The sequence below is a fragment of the Leptopilina boulardi genome, unplaced genomic scaffold (assembly GCF_019393585.1).
Source record: "Leptopilina boulardi isolate dan_hultmark-lab unplaced genomic scaffold, ZJU_Lbou_2.1 LbouV2_214, whole genome shotgun sequence".
NCBI classification, from domain to species: Eukaryota; Metazoa; Arthropoda; class Insecta; order Hymenoptera; family Figitidae; genus Leptopilina; species Leptopilina boulardi.
In genome coordinates, this window is record NW_026137768.1 from 4002284 (window position 1) to 4023610 (window position 21327).

At 23.3% G+C, this 21327-nt stretch overlaps 1 protein-coding gene across 1 annotated transcript; it reads right to left on the reverse strand.

The window, feature by feature from the left end:
* Positions 1-216: 216 nt before the first annotated feature.
* Positions 217-21314, reverse strand: LOC127279052 (CD9 antigen-like). The gene is made up of 5 exons (XM_051301162.1): positions 21160-21314; positions 20982-21052; positions 3946-4257; positions 2807-3073; positions 217-2621 (listed from the first exon to the last, which is right to left on the reverse strand). Exons 2-5 carry the CDS (start codon positions 21045-21047, stop codon positions 2469-2471), a joined length of 798 nt encoding a protein of 265 aa, XP_051157119.1. The 5' UTR covers positions 21048-21052; positions 21160-21314; the 3' UTR covers positions 217-2468.
* Positions 21315-21327: the final 13 nt, after the last annotated feature.

The window sequence follows — 21327 nt, forward strand, 5'->3', positions numbered from 1 at the left end:
TTCGAAAATAGTTGTACTCTGAGATAAGGAAAGAAATTACTAAAATAATTTTATAACTATTGTCAAACGTAAAATTAGAAAATTTTTGATTTTTCGGAAAATTTGCCTATCTCTCATTGTAATGGATATTTTTTAATTTTGTAAATTTATGATTTTATTTTAATATATTCGAATATTAATTTTTAATCTTCTCTGTGTAAAATGATGAGACAAAAGTTCTTTTGAAATTTTATATATATGTATATATTGAACGTTTTGACATTTGCATGTAGCCTCTCTTATATTATATATATGTATAATAATATAAAATTAAATGCGAATACCATCAATTACGAAAATATAATTTTGGAAAAATCTCCCAAGTCTTTGAGACTACATGACACAGATTTTTTTTTGTTCCACATTCATACAGCAAGGGATTATGTTTCTTTTTTTTTGTTTTTAAATAAATGCGGAAAAAAAATAAACTATTGCGGAAAAAAAATTTGATTTAAACAAATATAAATTACGCACAGTATTAATCACTTAAAAATAATTGTTATATTATGATTTATATATTATCATAAATCTCCACATATATTAACTAATAATATGACTTATTGCATTGTTACAAATCCTCAATACAATGACATTCATTCTTGTTTCTTTTTTTTTTCATTAACAGTAAATAATTTAATATTCTTTAACGAAGTCTGCAGTCTTAAAAAAAATCTTATATATATTTGCCGCATATTTTGGGAATGAATTAATTACATTTGAAAGTGTTTCCGTTTTCAATTTATCTCTCTTTGACTTATTTCCAAAATATTATTTAAATTAGTTTTTTTTTTTTTAGTTCAAGTGCAAAAAACTAATTGAAAAAGAAATATTGTTTGGAGAACGTTGAACTGTAGACTTCGAGCAAATACAAACACGACATAGAAAAATTTAGAGAATAGAAAAAAAATAACCGAAAAATATTGTAAATATCAATATCAAAATTATTAAATGATCAACGAGGTATGTTATTATGCTGTACGTTAATATTATGACTTTTGAAATCGAAAGATTTCTATCTTAGAATATTATAAATTTTATATAATATTACTCTTTTCTTTTCTTTTAAATATAATATTACGTAAATATTATTTATGATATCAATTATATTTTACTTTAATACCTTCTTTCATCATACATTAAGTCTTTGTCATGGCTGCAACATTGTTATAGTTTGTTTTTTTTTCTTCTTCTACTATAACAAATTGATCGTCATTGAGATTTCAACAATATATCAATATCGACAATGCCTTAATAAGAGCTTTCAGAGTTAATAATCTCTTTTATAAGTATCTCTAATAAATGATATACACGTTTTCAACGTGCTTTGTAATATAAATCTCATATTTTTAATTTTTTTAAAATTAGAATTCCTTTTTTTAAATAAAAAAAAAGGATTTCAAAAACGAATTCTTTGGCCACGTGCAAATTTTTGCATCATATTCAGAATATATCATATTTTTCTAGATATCTTGATTATCTATAATTTACTCGTTTTTTTTACGAGTGCATTTTCGATTTTGCATTTTAAAGATTTTTGGATTAAAGTAAATATTGAGATATTTTTGTTTTCTTTTGTATTCAACAAAGTAACGTATCCACCGTAACTTAAAACATAAATACAAAAAAAAAGTTGTACTGTTTATCTTAGAGATTCGTCAAAGTATTTGAACACATTCGAAGACGAAATGTAAATTGTAAAGCTAAATAAAATTTTAAGCTCATCGGGTATATTGTGAAAAATGCGACAAGTCGAATTAATTTTTCTTTGTAATTAGAATTTTTTTTTTTTTTTTTTTAATCGACTTGCCGAATTTTTTTTCTTATATTATATAAAAAAAAGCCTATTTCTATTTGATCATTTTTTTTTTCTCTTGTTAACTCAAATCTTTGGTGGTAAAGATTATATTTTTACGAGAAATATTTGAGTACAAATTATTAAAAATGTGGAACTTATTTTTTTTTTTCGTTTCTGTAATCAATTCCTAATTGTGCGACTATATCATCTTTAATTTATGCAATAAATTCACAATTGCAATGCAAAAATTTGTCGCACGGTAGATACGAGAATAATATTAAATATTTACCTTTTGTTTCTTTTTCAGGTCCCAGTTAGTGAAAATCTAGACTCTAGATTCGTTCCTTTTTTTAGAATTAATTTTCCAATCATTTTTTCATTTTGTTCCACTTTTTGCGAATGATAATAAATTTTTCTTTGGAGTGTATAATTAATCGAATCTTACGTTTTAAATATGGCCCCATTTTGTGTTTTAGTCATTATCAGTTGCCGATTTCATTTCTCTCTCCGACTCCTTGAATTTTATCATAGAAAATTAAGTCGAGACAACAGGATATTTTTACACAAGGGGATAAACGTAAGAAGGGATAGTCTTGATACATGAAAAAGCTTTTTCTTCTTTTTCTTTTTTTTTTTAGGCCTTATACCTTTCCGATGAACCGACTGCACAGCAGAGAATCAATGAGAAAATCAGACCTAAAAATTCCAATATTCCCACTCCAATTGCAACGCCAAAAATTATAATTCCTTGAGATTTTAGAGCATTTATCACTTTTTCCGTACATCCCTGAAAATTATCAATAAATTAATTTTTACTAATTCAAATTTGTTAATTTATTTATTTTATTATTTTATTTAAATTAGAGGAATAAAAATAAAATTATTAATGAAGTTACTAAATTAACTTTGTTTATAATGAAAATGTAATGATAATATTTATGCGGCGATAAATGATGAAAATAATTGACTCACATCTGAATAAATTTCCGAACTAATACGAGCTCCGAGATTAACTTTAGGTCCACCTCGGCAGGCTGGTGAATCTTTATTTATGCAACAGGATTGTGGAATCTTATATATATTGGTGTTAGCAGTTACTGAAAAGCTTAATCCTTCCTGTCCATCTTTATTGTATTTACTCGAAGCCCAATCAGAAGGACCAGATGCTCCGCAACAGCCGAAACTAGATTGAACAGTGTCCACAATATCCGTACGGTATTCAATTTTACCGTATTCATTCTGAAAAAAAAATTTTTTTAAAAACTTTTTAAAAAATAAAAAAGAATATTTTACTTATTTTTACATTTTACTTATTTCAATTGCTATTAAATTCAATTATTTTTATTGATCGATTAAAAAAAAAATTAAATCTCGATGTAGGAAATTTAAAAATAAAGTAAAGAAATTAAATTAAAATAGAAATTAAAATTTAGAAAAATAAATATAAATCCATAACAGACAAAAAATCTCTAAATCAATGAATATGTAATAATAAAAACAAGTTCAATATTTTCTTGAACAAAAAAATAATTTTTTTAATTTAAACCAATGTGAAATTTTTAATAAATATATGACGAAAATAATTGTCAGTTATTTTCTTACTATTACATCTTTCCTGAACTTATATTATACGACCCTCTTTTAAAAAAATTTTCTAATAAAACTCCCCAATTCACATGACAAATTAGAAAGTGCCCGCATTTGTATCAACTAACCACTTATAATTTTCATTCTTTTCTATTAATTACTATTAATTAATAAATATTAATAACCTTTAGATAAATTTATATATTTCTAAATTTTTGCAATAAATATTAATATTTTATTTATTAATTAAAAATTAATCGCTTTAATTAATAAATAAAACTGTGTCCGATAAAATAAATCTTTTTCCCCCGTATTTTTTTATCACTTTTCATAAAATTTTATTTCCAGATTCGTAATCAGCGTGAATAAAAATTTACCAATAAAAATCATATTCAGAGGGAAAAATTACTACTCGATCAGTGTTTTATTAAAAATTGATGTTTCTTTTCTTTTTTTTTTGATAAAATTGTCCTTCAATGAAATAGTTTTTTAATTAATTTAATTTTAATGAAATAAATAATTACCTTGACAGTTTCAGCGAAAGAATCCTTAACCAGCTCATCTAATCGCTCTCTGTTTGTGTAGAGCCAAGCTCCAGCAGCAACTTGTGCAACAATTACAACCAAAAGCAAACTGAAGAAAGTGACCAGCATGCATTGCGATTCTTTGAAAGCTCCACAACATCCCAGGAAAGATACAATGATAATCAAAATTCCTGCACCAAGAAGAACGTAAAGTCCCATATTGTAGTGATGTTCCTGTTCCGATAGGGATACCAAAAATGTTCTGTCCGTCATCATCCATGATCCTAATACCACCACGGCTAATCCAACAGCCTGTCGAGAAAAAAAATAATTAAACAATTAGTTTTAAAATAAATAAAAATTTTCTATTTTTTCATCTAAAAAATTTAAGTAATTTTTTAATTTCTTTTCCAATGAATCAATCAATCAATTTCAAATTAAATGTGTTCATTTTTCCTAATTTGATTTTTTTTCAATGAAAATATGTAATTTCTCCAATTTTCAAATTGTCAATAATTGTTAGTACTTTTTTGTACTTATTTAATATATTATTAAATATTTTAAATAAATATAAATTTCATATCAGTAAATTTTGATAAAATCTCTATCTTATTTTAATATTTGATTATCGATCTGACAATTTTTTGTCACAAAATTTATTTTTCACATTTTTTTCTACATTTCACGTATATTAAATCTCAAAATTAGTCATGTAAAAAATCATATTTTTTTTTTTGTTTAAACGATCAGTGCAAGTTGTAGTGATTTTTATGACAAAAAAAAAAAGAAAAGGAAAAAAAAACTTGTCTGTGAAGAGACCCGCAGTGGATGAGTTAAACGCCACAATATTATACCAAGCTTGAAAAATGATACTCTTAAGTCCCTGACCTTATTAAGGCGTACATTGCCCATTGTTATATGAACATGAATATATGCTACGTTAAATGCAACAAGATTTTCAGATTCAGGTTTAAATTTCAGTCGACTCTACACTTTACTGTAAGTTTATATTATGTACTTTTTTTGTCCTTATACGACACTCAACTCAACTCGCGAGTATACTTTTTACTCATTCACATTAAAAGTGAAAAATTTAAACTTAACAAATATTACATTTTTTCTTATATTTTAATATTAGTAATTATTAATGATAATGACAGTGATAATAATAATTATAATAACAATAATAATAAAAAAATATGTACAAAAAGTAAAAATGACAATAAGTAATACAAAATAAATCATCAAAATTATTATAAAAAAAAAATTAATTTAAATAAAAATATAAGAAAAATATAAAAAGAACATAACATAATAAATAAATAAAAACGATTTTTATATACATATAGATATTAATGTATGAAAAACATAAACTTATTTGTGTTCTGCATTTATAAAAAAAAAAAAATTTTACTTTCCAACCTTGTGAAAAATTTTCATTTTAATTCTGTTGAGTAAGAATATAGTTTATGTTGTTTGCATAAAAAATTTTATAATTAACCATTTCCAGGCTTTTGTATTAATTTGTGTCACGAAGGATAATTACAATATATGGCAATGAAAACAATGACTCGTTAGGATTTTATGAATTCATAACTTAAAAAAAGCCGGTATTTAAAAACTAACTGGATATTTTTGCAATATTTTATCAAACAGATAAATTTCAAATGAAATTTAAATAATAATTTTTCAATCACTATATTATTTTTTGTATAATAATTTTTTTTTTTATTATTACTAATTATTATTATTATTTTCAGTTCCCATAAAGAAAGCAGGACATAATTTTCTCTGAAACAAAAAAAAAAATTGTATACATATATGATTCATAAATGTCAGGGAAAATTTGTTGGTTGCGTGAAATATAAAATGGATTGAACAATAACTTTTGTACTAGGAATATTTAAACCTACAATTTTATTGCACCCTCATAGGCGTGTTCTCTCATTTTTTTTTCTCTCTCTTTCTCTCAAAGACTAGACGGTTCAATAAAAGCTACATAATTATCCGCGAACCCTCTTGCATATTCCCTCAGAAAACAGGTGGACAGTATAGAACTTATTATTTTACACACAACTGGTTCAATATTATTTCTACTAAGGGGAAGAATTATCAAACAACTAAATGAATATTTTACAAATATTTTTTATAAAATGTATTCAATTTTGTACAATATTCAATTTTTTAATGCAAGCCAGAATATTAAGAAAAAATTAACAAAAAAAAAAAAAAAAAATATTTATTTATATTATAATTTTAAAAAAAATAATTTTAAATAAGTAGAAAAAAAATCTTTTTGCAATAATTCAAAGGAACGTAAAATAAATATTGTAAATAAATTATTATATAATAATAAAATGCTTGGTCTGTCCTTCTGTCCTAACTTGAAGTTGGCCTTTTTTGATTTCACGTGTTTTTTTGAATAGTAATCTTATGACGTGTCAAATTTTGACAATTCTTTTTCTCATTTTTGCCAAAGTTGTATAATTTTGTTTCCGAAATTCACGAAGCTGAAGTACACAACGTTTACCAACGAAATTTTTTTTAAAGTTGTATATTGATTCAAAAATTGTGTACAAATACAAAAAATTTTATGATGAGAAAAAAGATGCGCCAGGAAATTTCGTACAAGATAGTAATTTGAAAAAAATTTATTTTTAAAAATTAATTTTTAAGGTACCAGGGGCCAAGGAATACCTATTAAATATTAATTATAAAAACACAGGCCTCGAATCAACTTAAAGACACAAAAAGTCGTTTCAGTCGATTTATATTCCAAAAAAAAGTGGATTTGTTTTTTATTTTAACAAAAATATTTTACAGATTTTTAAATAAAAAATTTTTTTTTTAATAATAATCCTTTTCGAAGGGTTAAAGTTGAAATTTTTAGAAATAATTAAATTTCAAAAGATATTGTTAATTTTCAAACAATTATTAAATTTTACAGAACTAAAAATAATTTATCAAACAATTTTTGGAAAACATTTTTTAAATTTAATTGAATTTTCAAAGATTTAAAATTGAGATTTTTGAAATTAATTGAAACTTTAAGTGTTTTGTAATTAAAATTTTAGATGATTTCACTAAAAATTTATTAGAAAATGCGGACAAAATACAATAATTTGAAAATCATTTTTAATTTAAAAATGGTTTCAGATAGTTGAATTTTCAAAGAATATTATTAAAATAGTTAAAAATAATTGAATTTCCTTAGAGTTATAATTGAAATTATTAAATTTCAACAAAAAAAATTTTCGATGGAAAATTTAAGAAATAATTAAATTTTAGATGCTTTTAAATTCAAATTATTGAAAATTCAATTAATTTTGAATTCAAATTTTTGAGAATAATGAAATTTTATTTGATTTTAAATTGAAAATTTTTTGGGAAATAATTGAATTTTAATTGAAATTTTGGATAATAATTTAATTTAAGTTCATTTTTGATTGAAAATTTGGATAATTAATTTTAAATAGAAATTTTAGAAAATAATTGAATTTTATTTCAATTTAAATTGAAAACTTGGTAAATATGTAATTAAATTTTAAATTGAAAATTTTGGATAATTATTGAATTTTAATTGATTTTGAATTAAAATTTCGGGTAATAATTGAATTTTAGTTTATTTTGAATTGAAATTTTTAAAAAATAATTCAATTTTATTGATATTTTTTTTTAAATTATAAACAATTGTTAAATTTCATAAAAATTTTAATTGAAAAATAATTTTTATATATCTGAATTTGTGATGTATTTAATTAAAATTATTAAAAATAATTAATTTAGTGAAGAATCATTTTAGTTAAAAATTTGTTAAATAATTGAATTAAAGAAGATCTACATTTTATACTAAAAAAATGTATTCTATTTACATTTTTTTTCAAATGTAAAAAAAATGTCGCATTTTATTAAAATAAGTCGATAAAAGTCGTATTTTTTAAAAAAGTCGGAAAAAGTCGTATAATCCGAGGCCTGTAAACATATAATTTTCATTATTATCATTTAATATGTAATAATATTCTAATAAATTAAATTATTATTAATAATATTAAACTTTAATTTCTTTATAACAAATAATTAAATACTCAATTTGGTGCGCTTGCGCGCGTTTAATTTTGCTAGTATTGTAAATAAATTATTATGGAATTAAATCAAAAAAATCAAAGTTTTGAAAATATTTTCTATTTTCTATATTAATGAGATGAGAGTTGAAGTTTTATTTATTTATTTAAATTGTAAACGGTATTGTTTCCATATTCATATAGAAACATTCAGTCCTACATTTACTTTATTGTAGGTATGAAGTTTAAGGAATGTTAAATCACGTACATAAACTTAGCGAAACAACTTCAAAAACCAAAAGTCTTATATAGACCAAAATTTGCCGCTTTTTAGTCGCTAATTAGTTGTGAAAAAAAAAATTTTGTCGCTCTTCAAATTTTTTTTAAAATAGGGTGCTTTGCTAAGTTTACATAAAGTTAGCGAAGCACCCATTCTAACTCCGTTGTTTACAAAGATTCACAAAATTCTTCTTGACAGAAATTTGCCGTTTTTTTGCCGTAACAAGACCAAATAATTCATTTTCCAAATACCCAAAAAATTAATTAAAAAAATTTTAAAAAAAATTTATTAAAAAATTTTTTTTAAATTTAAAAATAAAATTAAGAAAAAAATTTTTATACGAACTGTAAATGAATGTAAATTAAACAACTGCAGATGAATCACATAAGTACAGTAAAAAAAATGTAATTCATATAGAAAAAAGAAAAACTTATTTGTTAAATTTTACATTAAACTAAATTAAATTATTTCATAAGAATTTAAAATCTATGCAAGAGAAAATACGTAATCATAAATTATAAAAAAAAATTAATCAACTACTCATACGAAGAACTACTCAAGCAAAAAAAAATGTTCTTAAAAAAAATTAATTTCATTACCTCATTTCACTTACATATAACTAACTACAAAAATTTCATTAAAAATGTTAATTGTTATTAAAAATCAATTTTTTACTTCATTTTTGACGTTAACTTTTTTAAAACAGTATTTATCAATTTTAATTTGTCACGACAAAATCGAAACCAAATAAAATGATCTTAATAGTCAAAGCGACAAATTCCCCAAGTAAAATTTGAATTAAAAAAGTTAATTGATATTAAAAATCACATTTTCAATTTCGTTTTCGACTTAAAATTTGTTTAATCACTATTTATCAATTTTAATTTGTCACGACAAAATCGAAACCTACTTGAATACACTTAATAGTCAAAGCGACAAATTCCCCAAGTAAAATTTTCATTAAAAAATATTAATTGTTATTAAAAATCACATTTTCAATTTCGTGTTCGACTAAAAAATTTTTTAATCACTATTTATCAATTTTAATTTGTCACGACAAAATCGAAACCAAATAAAATGATCTTAATAGTCAAAGCGACAAATTCCCCAAGTAAAATTTGAATTAAAAAAGTTAATTGATATTAAAAATCACATTTTCAATTTCGTTTTCGACTTAAAATTTGTTTAATCAATATTTATCAATTCTAATTTGTCACGACAAAATCGAAACCGACTTGAATACACTTAATAGTCAAAGCGACAAATTCCCCAATTAAAATTTTCATTAAAAAATATTAATTGTTATTAAAAATCACATTTTCAATTTCGTTTTCGACTCAAAATATGTTTAATCAATATTGATCAGGTTTAATTTGTCACGACAAAATCGAAACCTACTTGAATACACCTTATAGTCAAAGCGACAAATTCCCCAATTAAAATTTTTATTAAAAAATATTAATTGTTATTAAAAATCACATTTTCAATTTCGTTTTCGACTCAAAATATGTTTAATCAATATTGATCAGGTTTAATTTGTCACGACAAAATCGAAACCTACTTGAATACACCTTATAGTCAAAGCGACAAATTCCCCAAGAAAAATTTTCATTAAAAAATATTAATTGTTAATAAAAATCACATTTTCAATTTCGTTTTCGACTTAAAATTTGTTTAATCAATATTTATCAATTCTAATTTGTCACGACAAAATCGAAACCGACTTGAATACACTTAATAGTCAAAGCGACAAATTCCCCAAGTAAAATTTTCATTAAAAAATATTAATTGTTAATAAAAATCACATTTTCAATTTCGTTTTCGACTTAAAATTTGTTTAATCAATATTTATCAATTCTAATTTGTCACGACAAAATCGAAACCTACTTGAATACACTTAATAGTCAAAGCGACAAATTCCCCAATTAAAATTTTCATTAAAAAATATTAATTGTTATTAAAAACCACATTTTCAATTTCTTTTTCGACTCAAAATATGTTTAATCATTATTGATCAGGTTTAATTTGTCACGACAAAATCGAAACATAATTGAATACACTTAAAAGTCAAAGCGACAAATTCCCCAAGTAAAATTTTCATTAAAAAATATTAATTGTTAATAAAAATCACATTTTCAATTTCGTTTTCGACTTAAAATTTGTTTAATCAATATTTATCAATTCTAATTTGTCACGACAAAATCGAAACCTACTTGTATACACTTAATAGTCAAAGCGACAAATTCCCCAAGTAAAATTTTCATTAAAAAATATTAATTGTTAATAAAAATCACATTTTTAATTTCGCTTTCGACTTAAAATTTGTTTAATCAATATTTATCAATTCTAATTTGTCACGACAAAATCGAAACCGACTTGAATACACTTAATAGTCAAAGCGACAAATTCCCCAATTAAAATTTTCATTAAAAAATATTAATTGTTATTAAAAATCACATTTACAATTTCGTTATCGACTTAAAATTTGTTTAATCAATATTTATCAATTCTAATTTGTCACGACAAAATCGAAACCTACTTGAATACACTTAATAGTCAAAGCGACAAATTCCCCAATTAAAATTTTCATTAAAAAATATTAATTGTTATTAAAAACCACATTTTCAATTTCTTTTTCGACTCAAAATATGTTTAATCATTATTGATCAGGTTTAATTTGTCACGACAAAATCGAAACATAATTGAATACACTTAAAAGTCAAAGCGACAAATTCCCCAAGTAAAATTTTCATTAAAAAATATTAATTGTTAATAAAAATCACATTTTCAATTTCGTTTTCGACTTAAAATTTGTTTAATCAATATTTATCAATTCTAATTTGTCACGACAAAATCGAAACCTACTTGTATACACTTAATAGTCAAAGCGACAAATTCCCCAAGTAAAATTTTCATTAAAAAATATTAATTGTTAATAAAAATCACATTTTCAATTTCGTTTTCGACTTAAAATTTGTTTAATCAATATTTATCAATTCTAATTTGTCACGACAAAATCGAAACCGACTTGAATACACTTAATAGTCAAAGCGACAAATTCCCCAAGTAAAATTTTCATTAAGAAAAATTAATTGTTATTAAAAATCACATTTACAATTTCGTTATCGACTTAAAATTTGTTTAATCAATATTTATCAATTCTAATTTGTCACGACAAAATCGAAACCGACTTGAATACACTTAATAGTCAAAGCGACAAATTCCCCAATTAAAATTTTCATTAAAAAATATTAATTGTTATTAAAAATCACATTTTCAATTTCGTTTTCGACTCAAAATATGTTTAATCAATATTGATCAGGTTTAATTTGTCACGACAAAATCGAAACCTACTTGAATACACTTAAAAGTCTAACCGACAAATTCCCCAAGTAAAATTTTCATTAAAAAAAAAATAACAATTAATATTTTTTAATGAAAATTTTACTTGGGGAATTTGTCGCTTAGACTTTTAACCCAGACAGCTCATAACATTGCGGCAATGTTGCGGCAATATTGCTGGGCAAGTTTTGCAATATTGCCTTGTAACATTACAGCAATGTTGCCACAACATTAAAATGTCTCACCTTGCTCAATATTTCACAGTAAGCTTGCCACAAGGTTATGGCAAGGTTGCACCACAAGCTTGCAGCAATGTTGCACGGTAACATTGCCGCAAGATTGCTCGGCAAGTTTGCATCGTAAGATTGATGTAAGGTCGAATAGTAAGCTAGCTGCAAACTTGATGCTACAGAAAATTCTCGCCGTAGGCCATAAAAATAATTTTTTCTTCCATTAAAAAATAGCTAGATTTAAATGTTTTAATTCCATTTTTTATCCTATCTTTAATTTTTTTTAATTGAACAATTAAGTAAAATAAAATTTAAATTATGGATATTTTCTTTTTTGAAGTGTCGTTCAAATATTATATAGCCAAAAAACTGACAATAAATTTAAGAAAAGTGCCTACGGCGAGAATTTTCTGTAGCATTAAGTTTGCAGCTAGCTTACTATTCGACATTACATGAATCTTACAGCAAGCTTACGATGCAAACTTGCCGAGCAATCTTGCAGCAATGTAACCGTGCAACATTGCTGCAAGCTTGTGGTGCAACCTTGACATAAGCTTGTGGCAAGATTACTGTGCAATATTGAGCAGGGTGGGACATTTTAATGTTGTGGCAACATTGCTGTAATGTTACATGGCAATATTGCGAAACATGTCCAGCAATATTGCCAAAACATTGCCGCAATGTTATGTGCTGTCTGGGAAGTGTATTCAAGTAGGTTTCGATTTTGTCGTGACAAATTAAACATGATCAATATTGATTAAGCATATTTTGAGTCGAAAACGAAATTGAAAATGTGATTTTTAATAACAATTAATATTTATTAATGAAAATTTTAATTGGGGAATTTGTCGCTTTGACTATAAGGTGTATTCAATTAGGTTTCGATTTTGTCGTGACAAATTAAAATTGATAAATAGTGATTAAAAAATTTTTTAGTCGAACACGAAATTGAAAATGTGATTTTTAATAACAATTAATATTTTTTAATTACAATTTTAATTAAGGAATTTGTCGCTTTGACTATTAAGTGTATACAAGTAGGTTTCGATTTTGTCGTGACAAATTAGAAATGATAAATATTGATTAAACAAATTTTAAGTTGAAAACGAAATTGAAAATGTGATTTTTATTAACAATTAATATTTTTTAATGAAAATTTTACTTGGGGAATTTGTCGCTTTGACTTTTAAGTGTATTCAATTATGTTTCGATTTTGTCGTGACAAATTAAACCTGATCAATAATGATTAAACATATTTTGAGTCGAAAACGAAATTGAAAATGTGATTTTTATTAACAATTAATATTTTTTAATGAAAATTTTACTTGGGGAATTTGTCGCTTTGACTTTTAAGTGTATTCAATTATGTTTCGATTTTGTCGTGACAAATTAAACCTGATCAATAATGATTAAACATATTTTGAGTCGAAAACGAAATTGAAAATGTGATTTTTATTAACAATTAATATTTTTTAATGAAAATTTTACTTGGGGAATTTGTCGCTTTGACTTTTAAGTGTATTCAATTATGTTTCGATTTTGTCGTGACAAATTAAACCTGATCAATAATGATTAAACATATTTTGAGTCGAAAAAGAAATTGAAAATGTGGTTTTTAATAACAATTAATATTTTTTAATGAAAATTTTAATTGGGGAATTTGTCGCTTTGACTATTAAGTGTATTCAAGTAGGTTTCGATTTTGTCGTGACAAATTAGAATTGATAAATATTGATTAAACAAATTTTAAGTCGATAACGAAATTGTAAATGTGATTTTTAATAACAATTAATTTTTCTTAATGAAAATTTTACTTGGGGAATTTGTCGCTTTGACTATTAAGTGTATACAAGTAGGTTTCGATTTTGTCGTGACAAATTAGAATTGATAAATATTGATTAAACAAATTTTAAGTCGAAAGCGAAATTAAAAATGTGATTTTTATTAACAATTAATATTTTTTAATGAAAATTTTACTTGGGGAATTTGTCGCTTTGACTATAAGGTGTATTCAAGTAGGTTTCGATTTTGTCGTGACAAATTAAACCTGATCAATATTGATTAAACATATTTTGAGTCGAAAACGAAATTGAAAATGTGATTTTTAATAACAATTAATATTTTTTAATGAAAATTTTAATTGGGGAATTTGTCGCTTTGAATATAAGGTGTATTCAAGTAGGTTTCGATTTTGTCGTGACAAATTAAACCTGATCAATATTGATTAAACATATTTTGAGTCGAAAAAGAAATTGAAAATGTGGTTTTTAATAACAATTAATATTTTTTAATGAAAATTTTAATTGGGGAATTTGTCGCTTTGACTATAAGGTGTATTCAATTAGGTTTCGATTTTGTCGTGACAAATTAAAATTGATAAATAGTGATTAAAAAATTTTTTAGTCGAACACGAAATTGAAAATGTGATTTTTAATAACAATTAATATTTTTTAATGAAAATTTTAATTGGGGAATTTGTCGCTTTGACTATTAAGTGTATTCAAGTAGGTTTCGATTTTGTCGTGACAAATTAGAATTGATAAATATTGATTAAACAAATTTTAAGTCGATAACGAAATTGTAAATGTGATTTTTAATAACAATTAATTTTTCTTAATGAAAATTTTACTTGGGGAATTTGTCGCTTTGACTATTAAGTGTATTCAAGTAGGTTTCGATTTTGTCGTGACAAATTAAAATTGATAAATATTGATTAAACAAATTTTAAGTCGAAAACGAAATTGAAAATGTGATTTTTAATATCAATTAACTTTTTTAATTCAAATTTTACTTGGGGAATTTGTCGCTTTGACTATTAAGATCATTTTATTTGGTTTCGATTTTGTCGTGACAAATTAAAATTGATAAATACTGTTTTAAAAAAGTTAACGTCAAAAATGAAGTAAATAATTGATTTTTAATAACAATTAACATTTTTAATGAAATTTTTGTAGTTAGTTATATGTAAGTGAAATGAGGTAATGAAATTAATTTTTTTTAAGAACATTTTTTTTTGCTTGAGTAGTTCTTCGTATGAGTAGTTGATTAATTTTTTTTTATAATTTATGATTACGTATTTTCTCTTGCATAGATTTTAAATTCTTATGAAATAATTTAATTTAGTTTAATGTAAAATTTAACAAATAAGTTTTTCTTTTTTCTATATGAATTACATTTTTTTTACTGTACTTATGTGATTCATCTGCAGTTGTTTAATTTACATTCATTTACAGTTCGTATAAAAATTTTTTTCTTAATTTTATTTTTAAATTTAAAAAAAATTTTTTAATAAATTTTTTTTAAAATTTTTTTAATTAATTTTTTGGGTATTTGGAAAATGAATTATTTGGTCTTGTTACGGCAAAAAAACGGCAAATTTCTGTCAAGAAGAATTTTGTGAATCTTTGTAAACAACGGAGTTAGAATGGGTGCTTCGCTAACTTTATGTAAACTTAGCAAAGCACCCTATTTTAAAAAAAATTTGAAGAGCGACAAAATTTTTTTTTTCACAACTAATTAGCGACTAAAAAGCGGCAAATTTTGGTCTATATAAGACTTTTGGTTTTTGAAGTTGTTTCGCTAAGTTTATGTACGTTGTTAAATCAGTGTTCAGGACGTGACTATTGTTGAACCGTTACGTTCAGGGATAGGATGGCATTCTTGTTATTGAGTATATGCATTACACAGGTATAGACATTTGTTACTTTAGTCATTTATGTATTTGCCATTAGGGACATCTGGAAATTATCATAGTTTTCAATCTCATCGAACAGTATTCGTTTCTTTAAAAAAAAAAAATGCTTTTTTTTTACAATTTACACGAATCCATTTTAAAATTCAAGAATTATTTATTTATTTTGATACTTTATTATTTTTTCTTCATTTTATTATTTATATTATTATTATTATTATTATTATTATTATTATTATTATTATTGTTTATATGTAAAAATTATAAATTAAAAAAAAAAACAATATTGAAAATTTGCATTTAATCACTTTTTTTATTCGCAATAACATATTGTATTATCAAATTGAAAGTGATATAAAGTTCAAGGCAAGGAAATAGTGTTAATAAATTCTGATAACTCTCAATTTAGTATAGAAGTATAAAAAAAAAGTTGCGTGAATTTCTAAGATCATGAAATTGTAAGTTTTAATAAATTAATAATATAATCTTTTTTGTATTTTTTAATTTTTGAAAAGCTCGTTTTAAATTCGATTTTTTTTATGGCAAATTTATAAAAAAAGCAAATTTATCCTTTATATTAATTTAGATGTAGAATAATGAAATTTTTGAAATTTCAATTTTTAATATTTTGATGTAAAAAATTCCATTTTTAGATATTACAAAAAAGAGGGCTAATTTTAATTTGAAATGTCCTACTTTGTTATTCAATTCGAGTCCCAATTTAATTAGAATCTCTTAGGGATTTATTATCACGTAATAATGAAACATATTAAGAAAGGCACTTTAAGAGGCAATGTTGTTAGTGAAGATTTTAATATAAGATACTAATAATAATAATAATAATAATAATAATAATAATAATAATAATAATAATAATAATAATAATATAAGATTTAATATTTTTTAATTAAGTAAAGTAATTGATTACCATTATTTAGCTAAATATATTAATTAATTTTTTTAATGTATAATTAATAAATTTCATATTTTTGGAAAAATATGAAACGATTGAAAAATAAAATAAAAATATTTTTTAAATAAAAAAATAAAGCAATTTTATAAAACACAATGCAAAACAAACAAAAAAGTAAACATAACAGAAGTTAATGGAATATTGGATCTGTGCCAAGAATTTAAATTATTTCTCCTTGAACATGACACTCTTTTTTTTCTCTTTCAACATTGAAAATGCATAAAAACCTATGAAAAAAAAGGAAATACTAATTTCAATAACAAAAAAAAAAAAAGAATTTCTAAAAAAAATTTCCGCATTTATATTATTGGTATACAGATAAAAGAGCTTTCGCCAGTTGTCTCAAGGCTTTTAAAATTGTGTGTAGGAAGTTTCTGGTAGGTTGCAAATGTATTTTCGCAATATATGACTGACAAGATAAATTAAATTATTTATGTTATCGCGATAAAAGAAAAATTATGCTTTTGATTTTCTGGTTTTGATCATCCTTGTGTCAAAAACGATATCACCTTTAAATAAGTCGGTTAAAGAGGTAAATGAGAAAAAAAAATTTATAGCTCGTTCAATATTATTTATTTTTTTTTTATTTGCAAAATTATCAAGCCTACGGTTTGAAAACCATTTAAATAGAATTTACAAGAATTATTTTATTTATTGATAGAAATTAATTTTAAGTATAATTATTATTTTTACTAGTTGATTAATATTTTTCTCATTTAATATTTAATTCGAGAATAAAAAATAACTTTTTTTGTACAATGCAAAAAAAAGTAAGTAAAAAAATACAAACGAGAAAAAATTACAGTTATTTATTGATAATTTAATTGTTAATAAAATAAATATTAATATATTTTTTTCTATATAACAAATATTGGCTTTCTATTTAATGTAAACATTGAAACCCGGCATTTACGTTTATTATATACAATAAAAGAAAGGCCCCCTCATTGCCAGAGAAAGTTGAGAACACAAGGATAATCAGATTTTGCTCGGAACTTTATTTTGTGATCTAAAATGTATATCGATTCGTATTTTTCTGCAACAGAAAAACACGATCGATGCATTAAACCGCAAAGGGAAAAATATTCTTTTTCATTTAACAATAGGGAGAATTTTTTTTCATTTACCAAAAAAAAAAAAAAAAAAAAAATAATGTAGAAATAATTTTAATACCTTGGAAGAGGAAAATGAGCGACTGCGATAATTGATCTCAATTACTGTCAACTAATCCTTATCTTAACGTGTGAAAGTGAGAATGTCATATTTTTTTCACTATATCGTAGGAGTACATAGTGTAGGCTTGTATATGGAATTGACGATAATCAAACTGACGGGTCAAATAAGGACGTGGTCGACGAACTCAACTTAAAGATGTATAGTCACATGCAAAAGTTTCAATATGAAAATATTGCATTATTTCAAAATTTTAAGGAAAAAAAAATATTATTTTTTATATACAATTTATAGGAGTTTAATCCAAAATTAAATTTTTGAACGTGAGAAAATATTTTTTTCATTATTATCCAAAAAGTAGAAAAAAAAATAGTAAACATTCTCAAATAAATTTTTCTTTCGATTTTTCTTCTCTTATAAATTAGTTCTTTTTCATTTTTGTTTCACTGAATTTTTAATTAACGGAATTTGTTAAAATATTTTAGTATTTATTTTTGTTCACGTGAATTTCGCTTAATTAGCCAATTACAAATTATTAAGAATTTTATATAGTTCTGTTAAAAATTGGCAATTCAAACGAATTTCTTTCATTCAACATTTTCAAAGCAAATTCCAAATCAATGTTTGCTAATTATTAATAAAATTATCAATTAATTATGTAGCAGAAAAACTGAACCTGAAAAATAAACAATTATTAAATTATTAATTTATTTTTTGACACAAAAAATCAATATTTTATTAATAAAATTTGAATTTAAATGAAGTACAATGAAAAAAAATTAATTTGATTCAAATAATCGACTATTATCAAATAAATATTTTTATTATTTGTTTCAAGTACAGAAAATATTGTTTTAAATAGTTTATTTAAATTCAAATATAATAATTATTTGATACAAACAAATATTTATTTGATAATAGTAACTGATTTATTTGAATCAGATAAATTTTTTTCAGCTTTGTAAAAAATTGTTCCATTTATGATTTATGCTTTTATTATACCTATATTATATTTTTAATATATAAACTTAATTTGTGACTAATTATATAAAAATAAATGAATTATAAATAGACAACTTGTATAATAAGATTTCGATGACTTTTATATATATATATCAAGGAAGGTTGTATTCGAATTATGTCTAGGGATATTTTTAGTTGAAAATAAAGCTATTTTTATAAGCTCAAGAATGAATTTGATTGATTAATTGATTGATTGATTATAAAGAAGAGATAAAATAAAATTTTGACCTATATTTTAATGGCATATTAATCATCATGATAAGCTGTGCGGTAGATGTAAAATATATATATACAAAAACGCAAATTGCGTTGATTTAAATAAGACGAGTGGGAAAGAGTAAATCGATACAGCTGCGCTAGACTACCGGATTTACGTTTCTAAGAGAAAAAAAAAAAAAAATCTACAATATCAAAACGGCATTTTAATGTCGTCCTTTTTCTCTAAACTAAATGTCATTCTTGATAAATAAATTAAATAAATAAATAACAAAAAAAAATCAATTTCTTTTTAATAAACGTGTATAAAATTTTTTTTTTTCTAAAATATTTTTTTGATTTGCAGTTCCTATTTATTTTTTTGAATAATCCTGATAATTATAAATGCTAATTAGAGGGTGGAGAAGAGGGGGAAGAATGTCTTATATAAGTTTCTACATTCTAAGGTCTTTGACCTTGCCTGTTAACTCAAAGGATATTTTAACGATTCTTATATTGCAGAATATTGACGATTCATCAAAATTTGTTTATTTTTTTCCAAATTAAAAAAAATGAAACTCAAAATTTTACATCCCCGATTTTTAATTTCAATTTTTAATTCCAATTTTTAATTAGATTGTAAAATCGAATTTTAAAATAAAAATTTAATTCAAATTTTTAAAAATGTTGACAAAAAAAAAATAAATTTAACTATTACTCTCAGTGAACTCACTTGTCGTGTTCTGTATTTCATAGTTAGTGATGCATCTCACGTGAGATCATCTTAAGTGTATAAAAATATTTATGATTTCATTATTACTGTATTTTTAGTAGTCAGAATATTTATAAAAAAAAATATATATAGATATATATAATATATAATTTCGAGTTTTTCTCAAATATTAATCTTTTTTTTCTTTTAATTAAAGTTAGAGAGAAAAATTTGTATGCCTTTGGCTCTCTTTCGAAATATTCATCAATTTTCAGTGATTTTTTTTTTCAAAATTTCTAAAATGAAATCAATAGGGCTAGACTACTATAAGTATATTATCGTATGCACAGCTAATCTTAGAATTGAATTTCAACATGAGCAGCACGTGCGCGTAGGAAAGATGTTTTCAGCGTTTTAGTACCCCCTTTCAACATTCATACTAAAACAAGACTAGAATTCACCACGATAAGAATTTCACACTAGTCCATACAATTGAAACTCTATTCTTGTTAAGTAGTTTCCTCTAACGAGACTTTATTTTTAATTCATAGATTTGAATAAAATTTTTATAAGAAAAATAAAAATTAATAAATCCCGTATTAATTTTGCCTTTATTAAATTATTAATAATTTGATTAATTACATATTTCTAATAAATTAATAAACAGACATTTAAATGAATGGAAAAAAAATATAAATAAAAAAAATTATAAATCTAAAATTAAACTTTGTTAATGAAAACATTAGATTTAATCAAAGAAAAATATAATGTGTCCTTTGTAATCGGTGCCAGCAGATGTTCCCTCATTTAAAGAGAGAAATGAACTGTGTAAAACAAATATGACATTTGTATATATGATTTCCTCTATGTTTCATAAATCGAATAAACATATTTCAGATAACAACTATTTTGCGTGTTTCTAATAGAATTTTAGTAAATAAAATAATCCATATAAATATCATAAATTTGTATATAAACCATAAAAACGAGTTTTCATAATTACTCATATTTTGTTTGGATTTTATTAAATGATTCCAATTTCCGCATACAAAAAAAAAAAAAAATACAAACACAAATTACATAAAAAGAAAAATATAACGAAAAAAACAGGAAATCAAATTTTTTGAAATAAACAATTTTGGAATTTTGTTTTTCTGGCAATTGTAGGGTAGGGCGGTAAATAAAACAGAAAAATGAATTCTATTTTCTAAATTAGAAAAAAATGTATGAAATAGTAAATAAAATATTGGAAATATGTAAAGATTATAAAGTTCATTATTTATAATATTAAAAAAAAAATTGTCGAAGAAAACTAAAATAAGTAACATATAGATAAAAGGGCGGAAATAAACTTACCCAGAATATGAGATTCACGAATACGAGAATATATTTAATCATTCCGTAACACTCATTTACTGCCATTTTTTCTATAAATAATTTGATATTTAAACAAACTGTTGAGAAAAATTGGGAAAAAAATAAATTTCCCGGCTCTTAGGAGATAATTAAGTCGAGAGTACAGGAGAACGTTTACCTTGAAAAAGTAAACACAACACTATCAACGGTTTACAAGAGACTGTGCAGCAAGCAACAAACGAACAAGCGTCGTTGTCCCTTTCTTGAATTTTAATAGTGTATGAGAGAGAGGGGATTATAAAACTGCCATATAACCAATTGTTGATCAATTTTCACAATACATACT